The sequence below is a fragment of the Neodiprion virginianus genome, chromosome 4, assembly GCF_021901495.1.
Source record: "Neodiprion virginianus isolate iyNeoVirg1 chromosome 4, iyNeoVirg1.1, whole genome shotgun sequence".
NCBI lineage: Eukaryota > Metazoa > Arthropoda > Insecta > Hymenoptera > Diprionidae > Neodiprion > Neodiprion virginianus.
Genome location: NC_060880.1, coordinates 37,242,839 through 37,258,009, shown reverse-complemented (window position 1 = coordinate 37,258,009; position 15,171 = coordinate 37,242,839). Strand labels below are relative to the sequence as shown.

General features: G+C 41.6%; 1 protein-coding gene across 5 annotated transcripts in view; it reads right to left on the bottom strand.

Moving 5' to 3' along the window:
- The window catches only part of LOC124302758 (uncharacterized), a 170,006-nt gene that overhangs the window by 54,401 nt on the left and 100,434 nt on the right, over positions 1 to 15,171 (bottom strand). For all 5 annotated transcript variants that reach the window (XM_046759267.1, XM_046759268.1, XM_046759270.1 and 2 more), the window contains one exon: positions 13,681 to 13,845. In XM_046759267.1, the coding sequence (XP_046615223.1) occupies positions 13,681 to 13,774 (94 nt within the window). In that variant the 5' untranslated portion in view covers positions 13,775 to 13,845. The remainder of the gene's footprint in view (positions 1 to 13,680; positions 13,846 to 15,171) is intronic.

Sequence of the window (15,171 nt, the reverse complement as noted above, 5' to 3'; positions counted from 1 at the left end):
AACGTTTTTATCCAGCGATTTCGAGGGCGGTTCACGATTTATCATAATCGGGTGATCAAAAAGTCATGATCGATCATCCTCTTTACCCGCCGCGCTCGTGATAAGTCGAGAAAGGTGTAATGAAAGAATTTGTATAAAAAAAAAAAAGCGAAGAAAAAAAAAACAACTTGCATCACCACATCCGACAGGATGAAAAAGCTTGTTATAGCTTCGATGATCGGTGAGTTATGAACGGCAGCTTTACGTCGCTGCTCGTCTCTTCTTGTACCTCACTGATTGTCGGTCATCAAAGAGATACTTTTTTTCGGATACGTGTGTCCCTGACAGCGCCTTGTAGAAGTGACGTATGAAAAAGCGCGAAGAGCTGGCAGCAAGATTTTTCAACCATCTAGTTACACAGATAAAAGTGTCGCCCTAAAAGAAAAAAAAACAAAAAAAAAAAAAAAAAACAACAAACGAAACTCGTCAAATTCAGTACCTGTAAGAACAATTTTTTATTTAACACATTTAATAACAAGGAATTCACGAGCTAATCCGAATATTTAGTTGTCCTTGATCTGTCGTTACTTTAATTGTTAATAAAAAGAAGAAAAAAAAAACACAATCATTCAACCGTTATAACGATAAAAAAATTTATAGTTGTTGTATCTGATCAGTGTTTCAGCGACGAAGGAAAAATGAATAAAAATAAATAAATAATAAGTAAACAAAAATATCTCTCACCGGCAAATTTCTACCCAATCAACGGAATGTCAAGAAATTTTGAATGTCTTACTTTTCATCTTTTCAATTTTTCTACCCAATTAGGCATCGAAGTTATGAATAAACTACGTTATACATGAAAAACAATTAGCTTACGCTTCTGCGCAAGTAATGGCGGGGAAACAGCCGGGCGGTGATTGTTTATAATACCATTAAGCGTACACGTACACAACTTATACAAGGTGTGAAATAAGTTCTTGCTGCTTGAATTTCCGCACACGGTGTGCGTATATGTATATGTATATGTATATGTATATTTATGTATTGTAGGTACGTGTGTGTGTGTGTGTGTGTAGAACGTTTGCGAAATGGGGGAAAAAGGGAGGGGAAGAGGGAAATTGGTGAAGCGTAGGTAATGGATTCGATTCGTCTATCTATCACTTAGCTCGGGCATTAGTGTCTGAAAGTTCACCCCCTCCCCGTCCTCCTTCATCCGCCCTGGGGACTCTTCGGTCAATAGCTACGCTCCTGCCAGTACAAACTGACGTATGGCTCCTGATCGAAGTAGCGGTGCACAGGAAAAGGGGGGAAATTTTCTAAATCCCCGAGGGAACAGGTGCGCCAGATGTCTCTCCTTGCCGAGGAAAAATTGCACGCGTGTAAAAAGATGAAAAACAAGGAATCTGAAAGAGGGAGAGAGAGAGAGAGAGAGAGAGAGAGTGAGTGAGAGCGGAGAAAGGAAAAAATAAAAAAGAATGGATCAGTGGGGGCGGAAGAAAAACAAGAGAGTGAGGATGTTTGTTTTTTTTTTTTTTTTTTTATAAATAATCGAACCTGTATAATACAGACGTAAACAGCAGTGAAGTACGATGAAAAAAAAAAAAAACTAGAAAATTTAGAGGAAAAATAATAGAAAACTTTTAAATCGTGGTCCGAGAAGAAAATTTTATGCAAATAATATTCTTTTTTCAATGTGAAAAACGAACACGACACATTTTTGCTATCTACAAATCGAGCTGTGCAATAGATTTCGAATTACTTTTGCGTGAATCGAAAAATTTATACAATAGTTGTATGAGCTTTTTTTTTTGGATCGAATAACCAGATTCGCTGATATTGTTGCGAATGTACGTAAATTGATAACGTTTGGAAACAAAAGTAACAAAAAAAAAAAAATGTAACGTTCGAATAAGGAGTTGTAAAATTAGAAATTTCGCAATTTTGAAAGAGAAATTTGTAAAACCTTCTCATTTAACATCATACGCGAATTAAACGATACGTATAATACAGCTTGCGATTCGTACAGAAGTTCGATATTTTTTGTTGAAAATAAATTAGAATTTCTTGCGTAACGCTGCGAGTGAAAAAAATTCTGCAATTAATAACGTTCAGAAATATCCTCCGTTTTCTTCTCTCTCGTACGTTTCCCTCGTTTTTTCTTCGAGTTATCAAAAATGAGGGTGGACGAGGATAACGAATGAAGGTAGAACGGAAGCTGGAAGAAAGTAAGCGAGGAATGAAAAACGGGGAGAGACGAAGCTGGGGTTTCTTCTTTTTTTTTTTTTTTTTTTTTTCTCTCTTTTTGGGGGTTGCTTCGCGATTCGTGAACGGCTGGCATTATATCTACGCCTATGGACAGATGCGAGGGCTGATAGCGTCCGGCAAGGTGTCCGGGTTTATCTTATGATATACGAACCCGGCGTGCCCGGCTCTTCCTTGTATATACCGGGTGTACCCGGATAATTACGCGTTTTAATTATTTAATTAATCCTGACGACGTTTCGGTGTTTTATCTAGATGCTCGTTAGCGGAGCCAAGCTGTATAACCTTCCCTGCATTCTGAGGCCGCAGGCCGCACCTGCGCCGCTAAAACTCCTACAATGAGAGAAATTTTCAGTTCCGGTTACCGCTCGGTCCTTAACTATTTTCATTTCTTACCACGATCGAAAAATATAGTTCCAGGTAGAAAATGATAATTAGTTTTATAGCTGTTACCGGAAACTCTGGTATCCGTTACTGTTCTTTCTCGAACACTTGATGTGTCGTTGAAATTTTTTTTTGTCACGAGATGACGATTGAAAAGTTGCAAAAATTTGTCATTCGATAACCGTAATCGGTAGTTGCTCTGAAAGTTTCACCTTACCACTTATAATATTTAATTTTTCATCCAACTTTCATTGAAATCGACGATGGTGTTTTTTTCCAGAATTCAGGGTAGAACGTTTTCCACCCAAACACATTATACAGCATGTTTGGGAAATGCTGGCAAACGGTTTTCTCAGCGATGAAAAGTGTCTTCAAGTCGTGGAGAATTTTTTTTTTCCTCGAGAAGTCGAGATCCTTTACGATCGCATCAAACAAGGCCGATAGTTATCAATTATGACGAGGCTGAAGTCAGTAACGTTAACGTAACCAAGAATCGAGGGAAAAAACATTATTACGCAATTTTGAATCATCTTTATCATCTTAATATATATAAATCTCGTGTCACGATGTTTGTCCTCAATGGACTCCTAAACCACTTAACCGATTATAATAAAATACGCACACCATGTGCAGTTCGATCCAACTTGAGAGATAGGATAGTTTAAATCTCAAATTATAGTCGCAATTATAATATATTGCTAATTATTTGTCTGTTATTATTTGACAGTCACAATTATCTGTTAACTCCGAATGATTCTAACAGATGTCGATACCTTTCGACTGGGTTGAGTAAGTAATCAATAGATGGCGCTGCTATGGTAAATCTACGAACGTGTCATATAAGCTACACTAGCAACCCATCCCGGCTTCGCACGGGCATATAATAATATAATAAAAGAAAATACACAATGTTTACAGTGAGTTTCTAGAAAAATAACATTTATATTATTACTTAATATTATTATATGCCCGTGCGAAGCCGGGATGGGCTGCTAGTGGTTTACTAAATTTCATACATTCCTGAAAGCAGAAATTAACGATTTTTCCTAAACACGTGTCGTTACATTAACGTTACCAGCTTCATCCCCGTTAATTCCGTTGTTCTTCTTCAGGGTTCAAATGAAACTGTCCAATCTCATCAAATATAAATTATCTGTAATAGGATAAGAAAGATTGACATTTTCTTCTCGTTTCCCCTATTCCGGAGTTAGAAAATACAATTGTTCACATACATATATCAAGTAATGAAAATAATATGTGATGTATTGCAAAGAGGAGAAAGGAAGCTTGTTTCATTAATATGATTATTTATCGCCTGATATAATACATCATCGCATGTACCTTCGCACGTGTGTTAAAATTGCAAGTGCGAATCGTGCAAGGAAAGCGGTGTGTCGCCTGTATTTTATACCCATCCTCTCTCTCTCTCTCTCTCTCTCTCTCTCTCTCTCTCTCTCCGTGTCTTTTTTTCTCTCTCCCTCCCCCCATTCTCTACCAATAAATTCCGAGGTGCTGGGAGATGTGAAATACTGGCGTAGGACAGCGTAAATCACCGGCCAATAACGAACCACGAAAATTTTCATCCACCTGAAAAAGGTTTCTCGCTTTAATATACAGCTGCTGCTGCTTCTGCTGTTGGAAACGCGCACACGTTCTTCTTCCGAATAATTAATGGGCAAAAGTTGTCAGACGTATAAAGAATAAAATTAAGTTTCATCGCTCGTTTCCCGCGTGCATATTGTGCGTTATGTGTATGCTTAAATTTATACGTGAGTGGAAATAAGATAGAAACGTTTCGGGCAAGTCGATACTAATTCTGGAATTAAGCGCTTTCGGCGATTTTCGAATTTAAACAGGACTCCAGGATTGATCATCATTTTAACAAATATTTGACAGAAAATGCCGGAATGAATTTGAAAAATTGTAATCTTGCTCAAACTCGACAAAGTTTTCAAAAATTTCATGTAACACAGTACATAAAGCTTGACGTATTTTTCATTAGATATGTCGAACGATGCAAAAGAATCGTTAAAAAAAATTTATCGATACAAAATCTCGTACATTTCCGATGATTTGAACAGATCTAATTTGCTTTCTTTATCTTAAACAATATTGTAAAAAACACTCAGGGGGAAATGAATTTATCAACGAATATATATATATATATATATACATATTCAACCCCGTAATAAATGGTTAAATTTTTTACAGTCGCCTTAACAGCGTCATTTTCTACGTTTACATAAGAATACGTACGAGTTTCCGAATGCAGGCCAGAGAATACAAACCGATTTCCCTGACGCACGTGTGCCAAATGCGAGCATAAATGATGAATGTGAAAATCGACGATCTGAGTGACGTCGGTTTTATACGGGGGAGTGAAATTCTCTACCGCCTTGTCATTTTCGTACGCACACACACACACACACACAACGCGTGTCGTTTATAATTCCTCCTCGGCGGGATCCGCTGCGCTGGGTGTTCTGAATAATTCCGTATCAATCCACACACGCGGTGTTGCTTGTGCGTACATGTATACATATATATATACATATGTATACAAAACACGTACGTGTAGGTACGCGTACATTCGGTTGATACAGAAACGAAGGAGGGTTGAACGGGCGGCTGATCCGTGGGCGGTGTGCTTTAGCTAAAAATTTGAGAGTGTCAACGGGGCGACAATACGGGAGAATACCACGCCGCGTGCAGAGGGTAATGCCGAGGGTGGATAATGGCGTCGAAATGGAAAGCCGTAAAGCGGCGAACAAACCCGCTCTCTCTCTCTCTCTCTCTCTCCCACCCTCCCTCTTCCGTCCCACTCCCCCATTCTCTCTTTCTCTATCCGCTGGTCTCGTTAACAGCGATTTTACCGCTACGTTCGCCCTTTGTTTCTCCCACACACGAGAGCCGCACGCCACCATTCGGAAGAGATTTTCGAAGCTGATACCTTCCAGCCCCGTATTCGGTGCGCATTGGCATTCCGGTATTAGTTGCCTCAAATAGGCGAACTTTCAACTCCGACGTGCCAACGCGGTTCGCAAACGCTTGGTGGTTTTTTTTTTTTATATTTTATTTATTTTATTTTTTTTTGTCTCTTTCTTCAAAATACCCGATACCGTCGACTCTTTATGTCCCTTTGTCCCGCTATTCTGTTTTTCGCTATTTTCGGTTTCATCCATTGCTCTGTTCGTTACATCGTACGTTTTTACCGCGTTTACGGATATCCTTTGATTATTTGCGACCGAGAATTTGTTTTTACATCGTCGAAAACGGCGACGTTGAAATTTGCTGGTAAGTTGTATAAACTGTTGTGTAGAATAATGTTTAATATTGACGCGAAAATTTGTCGTCATGTTAAAGCGGTTGGATCAACGTCAAATTTTACGTATAGATTTTGAAAGAATGTGACGTATTTTTATCGCACTCTGTACAAAAAAGCTTGAGATCGATGCGTTTCATCTTTCTATCAGGAAGGATGAGGTGAAAGTAAAATCCTTTGCGCGTTTGAGAACAATGCGTTTATCTCGCAAATCCCCTCTCGCGTTTTGTCCAAAAATTTGAATTTCATAATCACGAGACTCGAAAAAGCCAGGGGATCTGATTTGATCCACGACGCCTCGAAGGGGTTGGAATGAGACGAGATTCGCTTCAGCGACCCTGTAAGCCGCACGCGTGTCGATAAATTAACGAAATAACCCAAGCCTAACCAAACTTGGAACGAAGTGAAAAAAAAAAAAAAGAAAAAATCAAAAACCTGCGGCTACGCGAGCCAAGGTATGCATTATGAACGGAGAAGAGAACGTTCGGCAGTCGAGCAATGCCGAAGGACGAGGGGTTGTCGCATAGCTCGCGAGATTGTCGATGATTTAATTATCCTGTGGGCTTAGGGGTGTAACGGCAATCCCCGCGAGTAAGTAATACGCGACAATAACGAACGCGTTCACGCTGCTTGAGGAATAAGAAGAGCGAGGAGGGAGGAGAAGAAAAAGGAGGATCTTTAAACCCGGCGCCGAGACTCCTTTTGCTTCGCTTTGCTTCACTCTCTTTCTCTTTCTCTTTCTCTTCTCCGATTCTATTTGTTTCCATTATTTTTCACGTGTCAAGGAACGGTGCACTCCTAAGGCGCCTATTATTAGTCCTAATAGACCATATGTTACGGCGCCCTGTCTCTCCGGGCGACTTGCCTGGGTGGCATGACTCGACGTCGACGTCGACGAGAGGAAGAGGAGGAAAAGGAGGACGAGAACGAAGCTCGACACCCCGTGCGAAGGAACAAGTCGTCGTCGTCGTCGTATTTGGTCGTTGGCCATTTTGCTCGCACCCCGTAATTGTGCCTTGCAATTAAGGACTTTGACTCGCCTTAAGTAGGTGAAGCTCTCTGTGACCAGAGGGAAAAACTGCTCTTGGTTCGCGTCGCGAGCTTTTCTCTTCGTGGCAATTTTTAGTTGTTTTTTTGCTCATCGTCGAAGCGAGCCCGACAATTTCATCGCGCGAACGAGCCTCAAAGAACTTGCGAGCAACTCCGACCACGTCCATAAACGTCAATAGACACCGTAAGAACAACCGTCCAATTAACACTTCTCAGGCTTTACGCAGTGAAGAAACGAGAACGTGAACGTCCCTATCATCGGTAAGTAAAACATCGTTCAGCATCGTTACAACGACCAGGGATAAACGCTTGAAGCATGATGTGATAAAGAGACGTGGACTACTGGGAAAGACGGTTAAAAACTCGAAGCTCACGGACGCTCGTCGCGGAATGGAACCCCCTGAAGCGAGTGAACCAAGACTCAAAACCGATGGACGAGGAGGATGAAAGGGAAGGAGACGAGCCGAGGAACCAATGGATCATGCGTGATAAAAAGAGGGTAAGAGGGTACAGTGACTGAGGTATGAGGTTGGTGGTTACGCCCGCGAGTGTCCGACGCAATTATTTCAACCAGGAGTCCAAAAATATAATCCCAAGTGGCAGAAGCCGTCATACCGCGAGACATCCGGTGTATATCATTCCTAAATACGCCTTCCCTGAAAAGTGCTTCTTCTTCTTCTTCTTCTTCTTTTTTCCGAAGACTTCGCCCCCGCGTGGAGAGCAGAGGTTTCCTATTAACGACGCCGAATCTGTCTGGCTAACGTATATCTCCGGGTCGGGTGGGCGGGTACATCTACACCACCACCACCACCACCACCACCACCATCACCACCACCACCATCACCACCACCACCAACACCACCGGCAACGGCTAAAGAAAACTTATTATCCGAAACTTTTTCGAATGATTTATACGACCCTCCGCCCAGTGGAATATATAGAGCGATAAATCTCCGGGGCGCTCGGCTCGTTCGCCACCACATCGAACCGAGCCAAGTGAGTCGCCAGATATTAATTACTCGATATAACCGTCGTTGAGTAGCCGAGTGTTATACCGGTGATATACTGTTATTATTGCCGGGGAGAATTTCTCAGACATTTGTTCGTTACCACTTCGAGTTGCACCGTGTATCGATTAACGCCCAGCTCGTGCTTCGCGGAGTCGAGGATATTGGACCAGTCATCCGGCACGATTTCACCCTCGAAGCCAACCAACCCTCGATTCCTCGCCTTCTAATTCCTCGTACAAAATCTTACCATCATCGGGGGTTTGATCTCTCCTCGTGAACCGGAAATTACACCTTCGTCGTTACCTCTTTCTCAATTTTTTCACCAATTATCACGGTTTCGAATTTCCCGAGTGGTTCCCTCGACTCGTTGGAATGTTTTACATCGTTCGTTACTCTTCCTCCCGATACCAGAGATCCCGCGTTATTCTGACTCCAAATTTCTCGCATTCGTAATCTCAACGGCACGACCCAAGAATCCTGCACCCGAATGCACTCGGGGGATGAAACTAACTCGTCTACTGCGGTGGTAAAGCGGTAGAGGAAAACGTTGGTTACACCATCGACTTGAGAGAGGGTGAAACGTGCCCGGAGACGTTGAAGTCCTGGACGTTGTTGCGTTTCGTTATCTTTCTTCCTTTTCGTTTTGCTTTTCCCGTTTTGGGCTCGGGTCCAAGAATTTACATCGAGAGAGAGAGAGAAGGAGGTAGAGAGCGGTATACGCGGTGACAATGAGTGGCAAAACGGTACGTCTGAGAATTCAAAAACCAGCTCAGAGGCGTCGCCTGGTAACGTGTACTTGAAAACAAGAACAGCGAAGGAATAGTGGAATTTGAAAAACTTGTAGCTTCGTTTGTCCGAGTCTGCGATGCTTCCGAGTACACGAAACCGACGACACGAGTCGGGAACGTCCTCCCCGAGGATTCGGAGCTTCGCAAGTTTGACGCCCTCTTCTACAAACACTTGAACGTCCGTCGCCCTCCTACCACCAGCGATATCTCGGTCTGCAGCGTTTATTTAACGGCAATCTATAAAAGTATCGTAAAACTTCCCTAAAACATGCCATGGCAGTAAACTACTTTGCTCCTAGTTGATACACTCGTGTCTACTCACTCAGCTCCGCCCGTCTTCTCTTCGCTTCGAAACTTTTTTTTTTTTTCTTCTTCTTCTCTTTCACCGCGCCTCAGGTGCGGGTGGGTGCGGGAATTTTCTCGGCTCTGGTTCATCGCCCTGCGAGTTTCCATCGCCGTTCAAAGGAGGGATAAAAAAAAAAAGGAACCACTTAGTACATACGTTTAAACACAGACTTCTCGTTCGCGCAGTAACTTCTGAGTCACGGTCTTCTCCTTCTTGTACCGCACCTAATTGCCCATCCAACGAATGATATCCGACAGAGTCCCGGAATATAAATAAAACCAAGAGAGCACCGCGTCGGTTTGGCTAATTATTCATCAACCGTTTGTCGACCTTCAGCGGAACACTTTGATGACCCTTGGTGAAAATTCTGGGACGCGAAGCCGCGGGTGGCGCTGGTTTAATTACAAGAAGTGAATTTGAGGATGCGTCAGTCCTGTCGACCAAGTGTCAAATTTCCCCGGGCTTCGGAAGACAATGCCAATTCGCTTTATACGTTAAACTTTCACAATGGCACCCAGAAATCGACCGTGCGAAGGAACGAGCTTTGGTCTAATCATCTAGAGTGATACGAGAACTCGTGTGGCCCCCGTTACTTGACTTACCGGAGTCAAAGTCACGCGAGAGCACTTCGAGCTCATGCTGCTATTGCCGCTGCCTAAACTCCTACGAAATTACTCCAAGTCACGTGAAACCCTGTCAAGTATCCCGACTTCCAACGCGTCGCAGTTACGAAAGGCGGTGCGAAATTGGTTACTCCGGATTTCACACTCCGAAAAGTTCGTTGAGACGATATTCTTAGAGCCGAAGTCACTTTGATGTCTCGAACAAACATTTCGAATCTCTCGAAGTCACCGTGCAGCTTGAACTCTGACACCTATCAATGCTTAACCCGTTTCGCGAACACATCCATGGAGACCATTCTGGGTCAAAATAACCATGTCCCATTTCCGATGTGCCAATATTTCAAGCGTGCGATTCCGATCTACGTGAAAAAATCCATGGGTATAATACGACCATCTTGGAATGTTACAGTGTAGCTTGGAAGCTGCATAAACGTAAGTCATAAATACGAAAAAGTAAGTCTGGTTTTGGAAGCCAAAGGTACGGGTCAGAATGACCTGGTGTGTTCTCCAAGGGTTTTAGCATTTATAGGTTCTCGGAGTTGATCGGCCTTGGAATTCATCGAACCATTTTTCATTTCTGCAGCAGTAGAAGAAGAAGAAGAAGAGAGAGGGGCAGAATTGTCGAGGACATAGAAGACGAGCAAGGTTTGCGAGAAACGGCGGTTTCCTAACACAAAGAGAACCGTGGGATATCCAAGTGACAAATAAACGTGAGTTTGACATAGTTCGCCTTTCTCCGGCAACGTCTATCTCGTTCCGGAGGCTTACAAGAATAATATATCCGCGCATGTGTGCGTCTTGAATGGTCGTCCGGGTGAAATGCCTAGTCTGTCTTTTGGTAGGCAGTTACAAACGCGGTCGCATTTCTGTCTTCCCTTGGCTCTCTGGATGCCGGCTCGCCTGATGCCTGGCACCGCCACTGACTGTGAGGAACTTGAAGTAACGCGGGTTGCGAACAAGAATAGAAGAGAGAGAGAGAGAGAGACGAGAAACTGACGGAAAGACAGGGGCGAAGAACCCACTGATGGACGGACAGGCGAACAGACGGCATCGCAATTTTAGTACGACTAAACGCGCGTTTCGTCTCGGTTCAATCAGTCCAAGTCGTTAAAGTCTTTTGTTTTTTCCACCTCATTTTTCTCATATTGCAGAAAAAGCTTGATTAATTGTGCATTTTTTGAGGCACGATAAAGCCGAGGGATAATTATCGTATTCAAGTCGAGCGATGATTAAGACATTAATATAGATGTTGAGCACGTTGTTTTTTTTTTGTTTGTTTTGTTAATATAATTCATGTTGCTCGGATAAGCTTTTTTCGTGTTTAACGATATTGCATAAATCAGTTGAGCTGAATAATTAACAGAATAATTTTGTGGCTGAGTTTATTATTGTTATAATTTGTTTCTCTTTGTGTCGTTTGGAATAAAATTTCTTTTGTGCTCAATACATGATTCTGATTTTTCAGTCTCAGTTTCCTGGTAGATATCCGGTAGATTATAATACTGGAGTAATGTAATGTTCGACATATTTGGCTGCAGCAAATTTTTACATCGTATGATTATTGTCTGATTATTCGATTTAAAAATTTTAATTCGATTTTAATTGATCGAGATTCAAAAAAATAGCATACCTCTTATCGCACAGCGTTGAAAGACCGACTTTTCGAATCACGTACGAGGTTTGAGTAATTGATGGTGTTTTTTTTTTCTTGCTTTTTTTTCTTAATTGTTGTATGAACGGGAGTAGGAAAATGAATTAGGTATAATACACACGGGTCACGTTATATTATTTCAAAGATAAGATCCTCGGAAAAGAGAGAGAAGGTTGAAAAAATTTCCCCCCCGAACGACTTAATTTATGTATATGATATTTATATACCTGTTTCATACATAGTTAACCCAGCATATATGTGTGTATACACATGTATATGTATATTTTTATACACTGCATATACTCACAGTATAATGCGAAAAGTACATATTTCCATCCGTGGAGATTTTAATTTATTTTTACCTTCTTTTCTCCTCTTGTATATCCAATTATGCTATCAAACGGTGTTAATAAAAATCAACCCTTGTGATAAAAATTGTACTAAATTTAATTTACTGTGGATATTTTTGACCTGAAATCTTCTGTTTTTGTTTTTCTAGCAAGTTTTAGTTTGCCGTTTTTCGGTTGCTAAGCAAAAGTGAATATTTTTTCGTACTGCAATCAAGACACAGTGAAAAAATCCTGAATGATCCGAAAAAAATGTATATTTTTCCACATCATACTGAGATTGAGTTTGATTTTTGATACTGTGATTTATTGTTCTCAATTTTTTTTTAAGAGGAAGAAAAAGAAAAACCAAGATATCGTGAAGCTTGACGGGCCGTTCTTGACTTATACCGGGACAATCTCTTGAAACTTGAAAATGAAACGCGCATGCGCCAAATAATTAAATCTCATTGGTCGGCCAAATCTTTCCGCAGCGATATTTTAGTCCGCGACGCAGGCGGGCCAACCTACGCAAAATGTCGACGTTTGAATTTTCAAATAGCGTAAGCGTTGAATTCCGAGCGTTCTTTGAAGAATCAACTTTCCGACCCGACAACAAACGCTTCCGAAACCTTTCCGAGTCGCTGCCTCGATTATTTGAGATTCTAACCTCGAAAATTCGTATCAACCGCATCGCCGGCAGAAAGAGTTCGACAGCTGAAAACTCGGATTGGCCAGCCTGCGCGAAGAGCCGATAAAACTCGCGCATGCGCGGTTGATTTTCAAGTTTCAACAGATTATCCCGGTATACATCTGTGAGCAGTAGGTAGAATCAGTCGTCCATGTACAGTATAAACGCGAAACGCGGGGTAATTCTCTGCATAGAAATGCAGGGAAGGTGGGATTCGACCGTGCAAGTAGGTGGATGTCGAATAAGCCCGGATGTAGGTACCCGCGTAGCTCTGAGGGTGGTGAGAGGTGTCTGCAGGTATAACGCCCGGCAATAAAGCGCAATAAGGTAATAAAAGTTACGCGATAACTGGGACACCGTGTTTATACGCTGTAAATTCGCCTTACGAAGATATTGTCCGAGGAGGTGGGAGGTGGTTGAGGGTCCAACGCACCCCTGCCGAGAGTAACCTCGGGGGTTGTTGTAGCCACGAGCCCCGGTGAGTCGGCGGCGCCGCACGCGAGGTGCCCATTAAAATTCGATCAGATAGTCTTATATTTGCTTTGCGATTAGGCGAATGCTTCTTCAAAAGAAGTTCTTTTTGGCGGGCATAAATTTTACCCCAATTAAATATATGTGTTATACGTCTATGTATTTACCTGTATTCCGTGTACTGGCGAATGTAGTTACTACACCATTCGCGTTTCTATTATTACTATTACTATTATATTGTTGTTGTCGTTGTTGTTATTATTGTTGTTATTATTATTATTATTATCATTATTATTATTATTATTATACACCCCGTCATTTCCTCGAGCACCCATTGAATTCCCCGACGGGAATTACAAGCTCGAAGAAAAGAAGAGAAAGGAAAAGAGGAGAAAGGCAAGTCGGGAGTTATAAGTAACCAGTCCCCCTCCTCCTTCTAGCCCTGATGAATTCATCGCGATAAAGTTAATCTCTTTGTAAGTGTGATTCTCGGCGATCTCTGACCTGTTCAAAACCATGGTCTGCAAGGCTTTCGAAGAACAGTTGATTTGGCGGGGTGGTAGGGAGAGAAAAAATAAAACAAAAAAGAAAAGAAAAACGAAACCGCAGGGCCGAATCGAAATATTTCTGTTTCAAAGTGTTTCATTTTCGATCGATCGAAAGTGAATTAAAAAAAAAAAAAACGAAAAATAAACGAAAAACTTTATGGAAATTCATCAAGGGGTGTGTTTGTGTATTTTTTGTTTTTTTTGTACTATATTTTTATTCACTCACCCCCTTGTCGCGAATTGAAGGCCCAGCTGTTGTCGGCCGCGACGAGTAACAGCAGCAAAGGGCTGAAAATCGGCGGTATCAAAGACGGCGGCATATTTCCTCAGACGTGCACCTTTCGCACCTCGGCGATTTTTCGCTTAACCCACGCCCCTCATCACACCCAACCTGAAACAGAGTTGGAAAGTGGATATGGATTGATCATCGCGCTGCCCAACGCGGGGCTGCATAAGTAATTGCTGGTTTTTGCGTATAAGCTTGACTGATTATTGTCTCGTCTCATTAATCACAGACCTAGATTCCACCACTTCGAGTTGAGCCGGGGATTCACGGGCCGAACCCACCGTCTGATGAAATTCCGCAAGCACGCGTTGACTAGACGAATAACTCATTCGAACTATCGGACGTTGAAGAAACGTTTGTACAGGTCTGTTTTTATTAATAGGCTGTACGCAATTTTTACGGTAAAATCGCGATGAAAAATAATCACCGCCTAAAATTTTACACGACGCAACGACTGCCTGATGCGGTACGAAAGCTTTTCGCTTTGAACTGCTGGATACGGTATGTATGTGTATTTAAAAACTCTAGTAATCATATTATTTATAAAGTGGGAAAACTTTCGCTGCGGTTGTTTCACCGAAATAAAAATTACGAATTTTTCACTCTCACAATGGCAAGGGCACCGTTTTTTTTCCAGAACTCGCCAAAGAGCTGGTTAAATTAGCATTTAACCCCTTGAGTTATATTTTATATTATTTTACATACATTTTTTGGATCTTTAGAAAACTTTTCAACATATTTCGTAACAATTTTTTCCTATTTCTGATAGTGTACAGTATATAGGTTTTCGATATTCGAGAGTAATTACCGCGGCATGATGTAAGTTATTATCGTTAGGAACAAGATGATTGAAAAAATATCGTGAAAATTGAAGGAATAATTTATCTCCGAGAAACTTAGCCTTCTACGCGAATACCAGTTTTACATAGGTAATAAATTCTTGGGGTAGCTGACTACGAATCTGAAATCGAATTTCAATAATTCAAAATGACGGATCCAATATGGCGGACAAAAATTTCAAATTTGATCGAATTAGGAGAAAAAACACTGTTCAGGAGTTTTTGGGGTCGCTTGTTACGAATCTGGAATCGGATTTTCAAAATTCAGTATAGCGAATCCAATCACTGACCTTGGAATCGATCAAATTTGAAATTTTCATCCGCCATTTTGGATTCGCCATCTTAAATTTGTAAAATCTTATTTCAGATTCGTCATCAGCGGCCTAAGAAACCACAGAATACATTCTTGTTACAAAAGTTGACTAAGCACAATAAAATGTGGTTCAAAGGGTTAAAATCTCATGATATTTGGCACAATAAAGAGGAAAGACTCTCGAATCGTACAGCGACGAGATGTCTCAAGATTTGCGTCGACTTTTTCCTCGATTTTCAAATCGGCCAAAATTTTCCCTCTCTCTTTCATCCCGCAGAC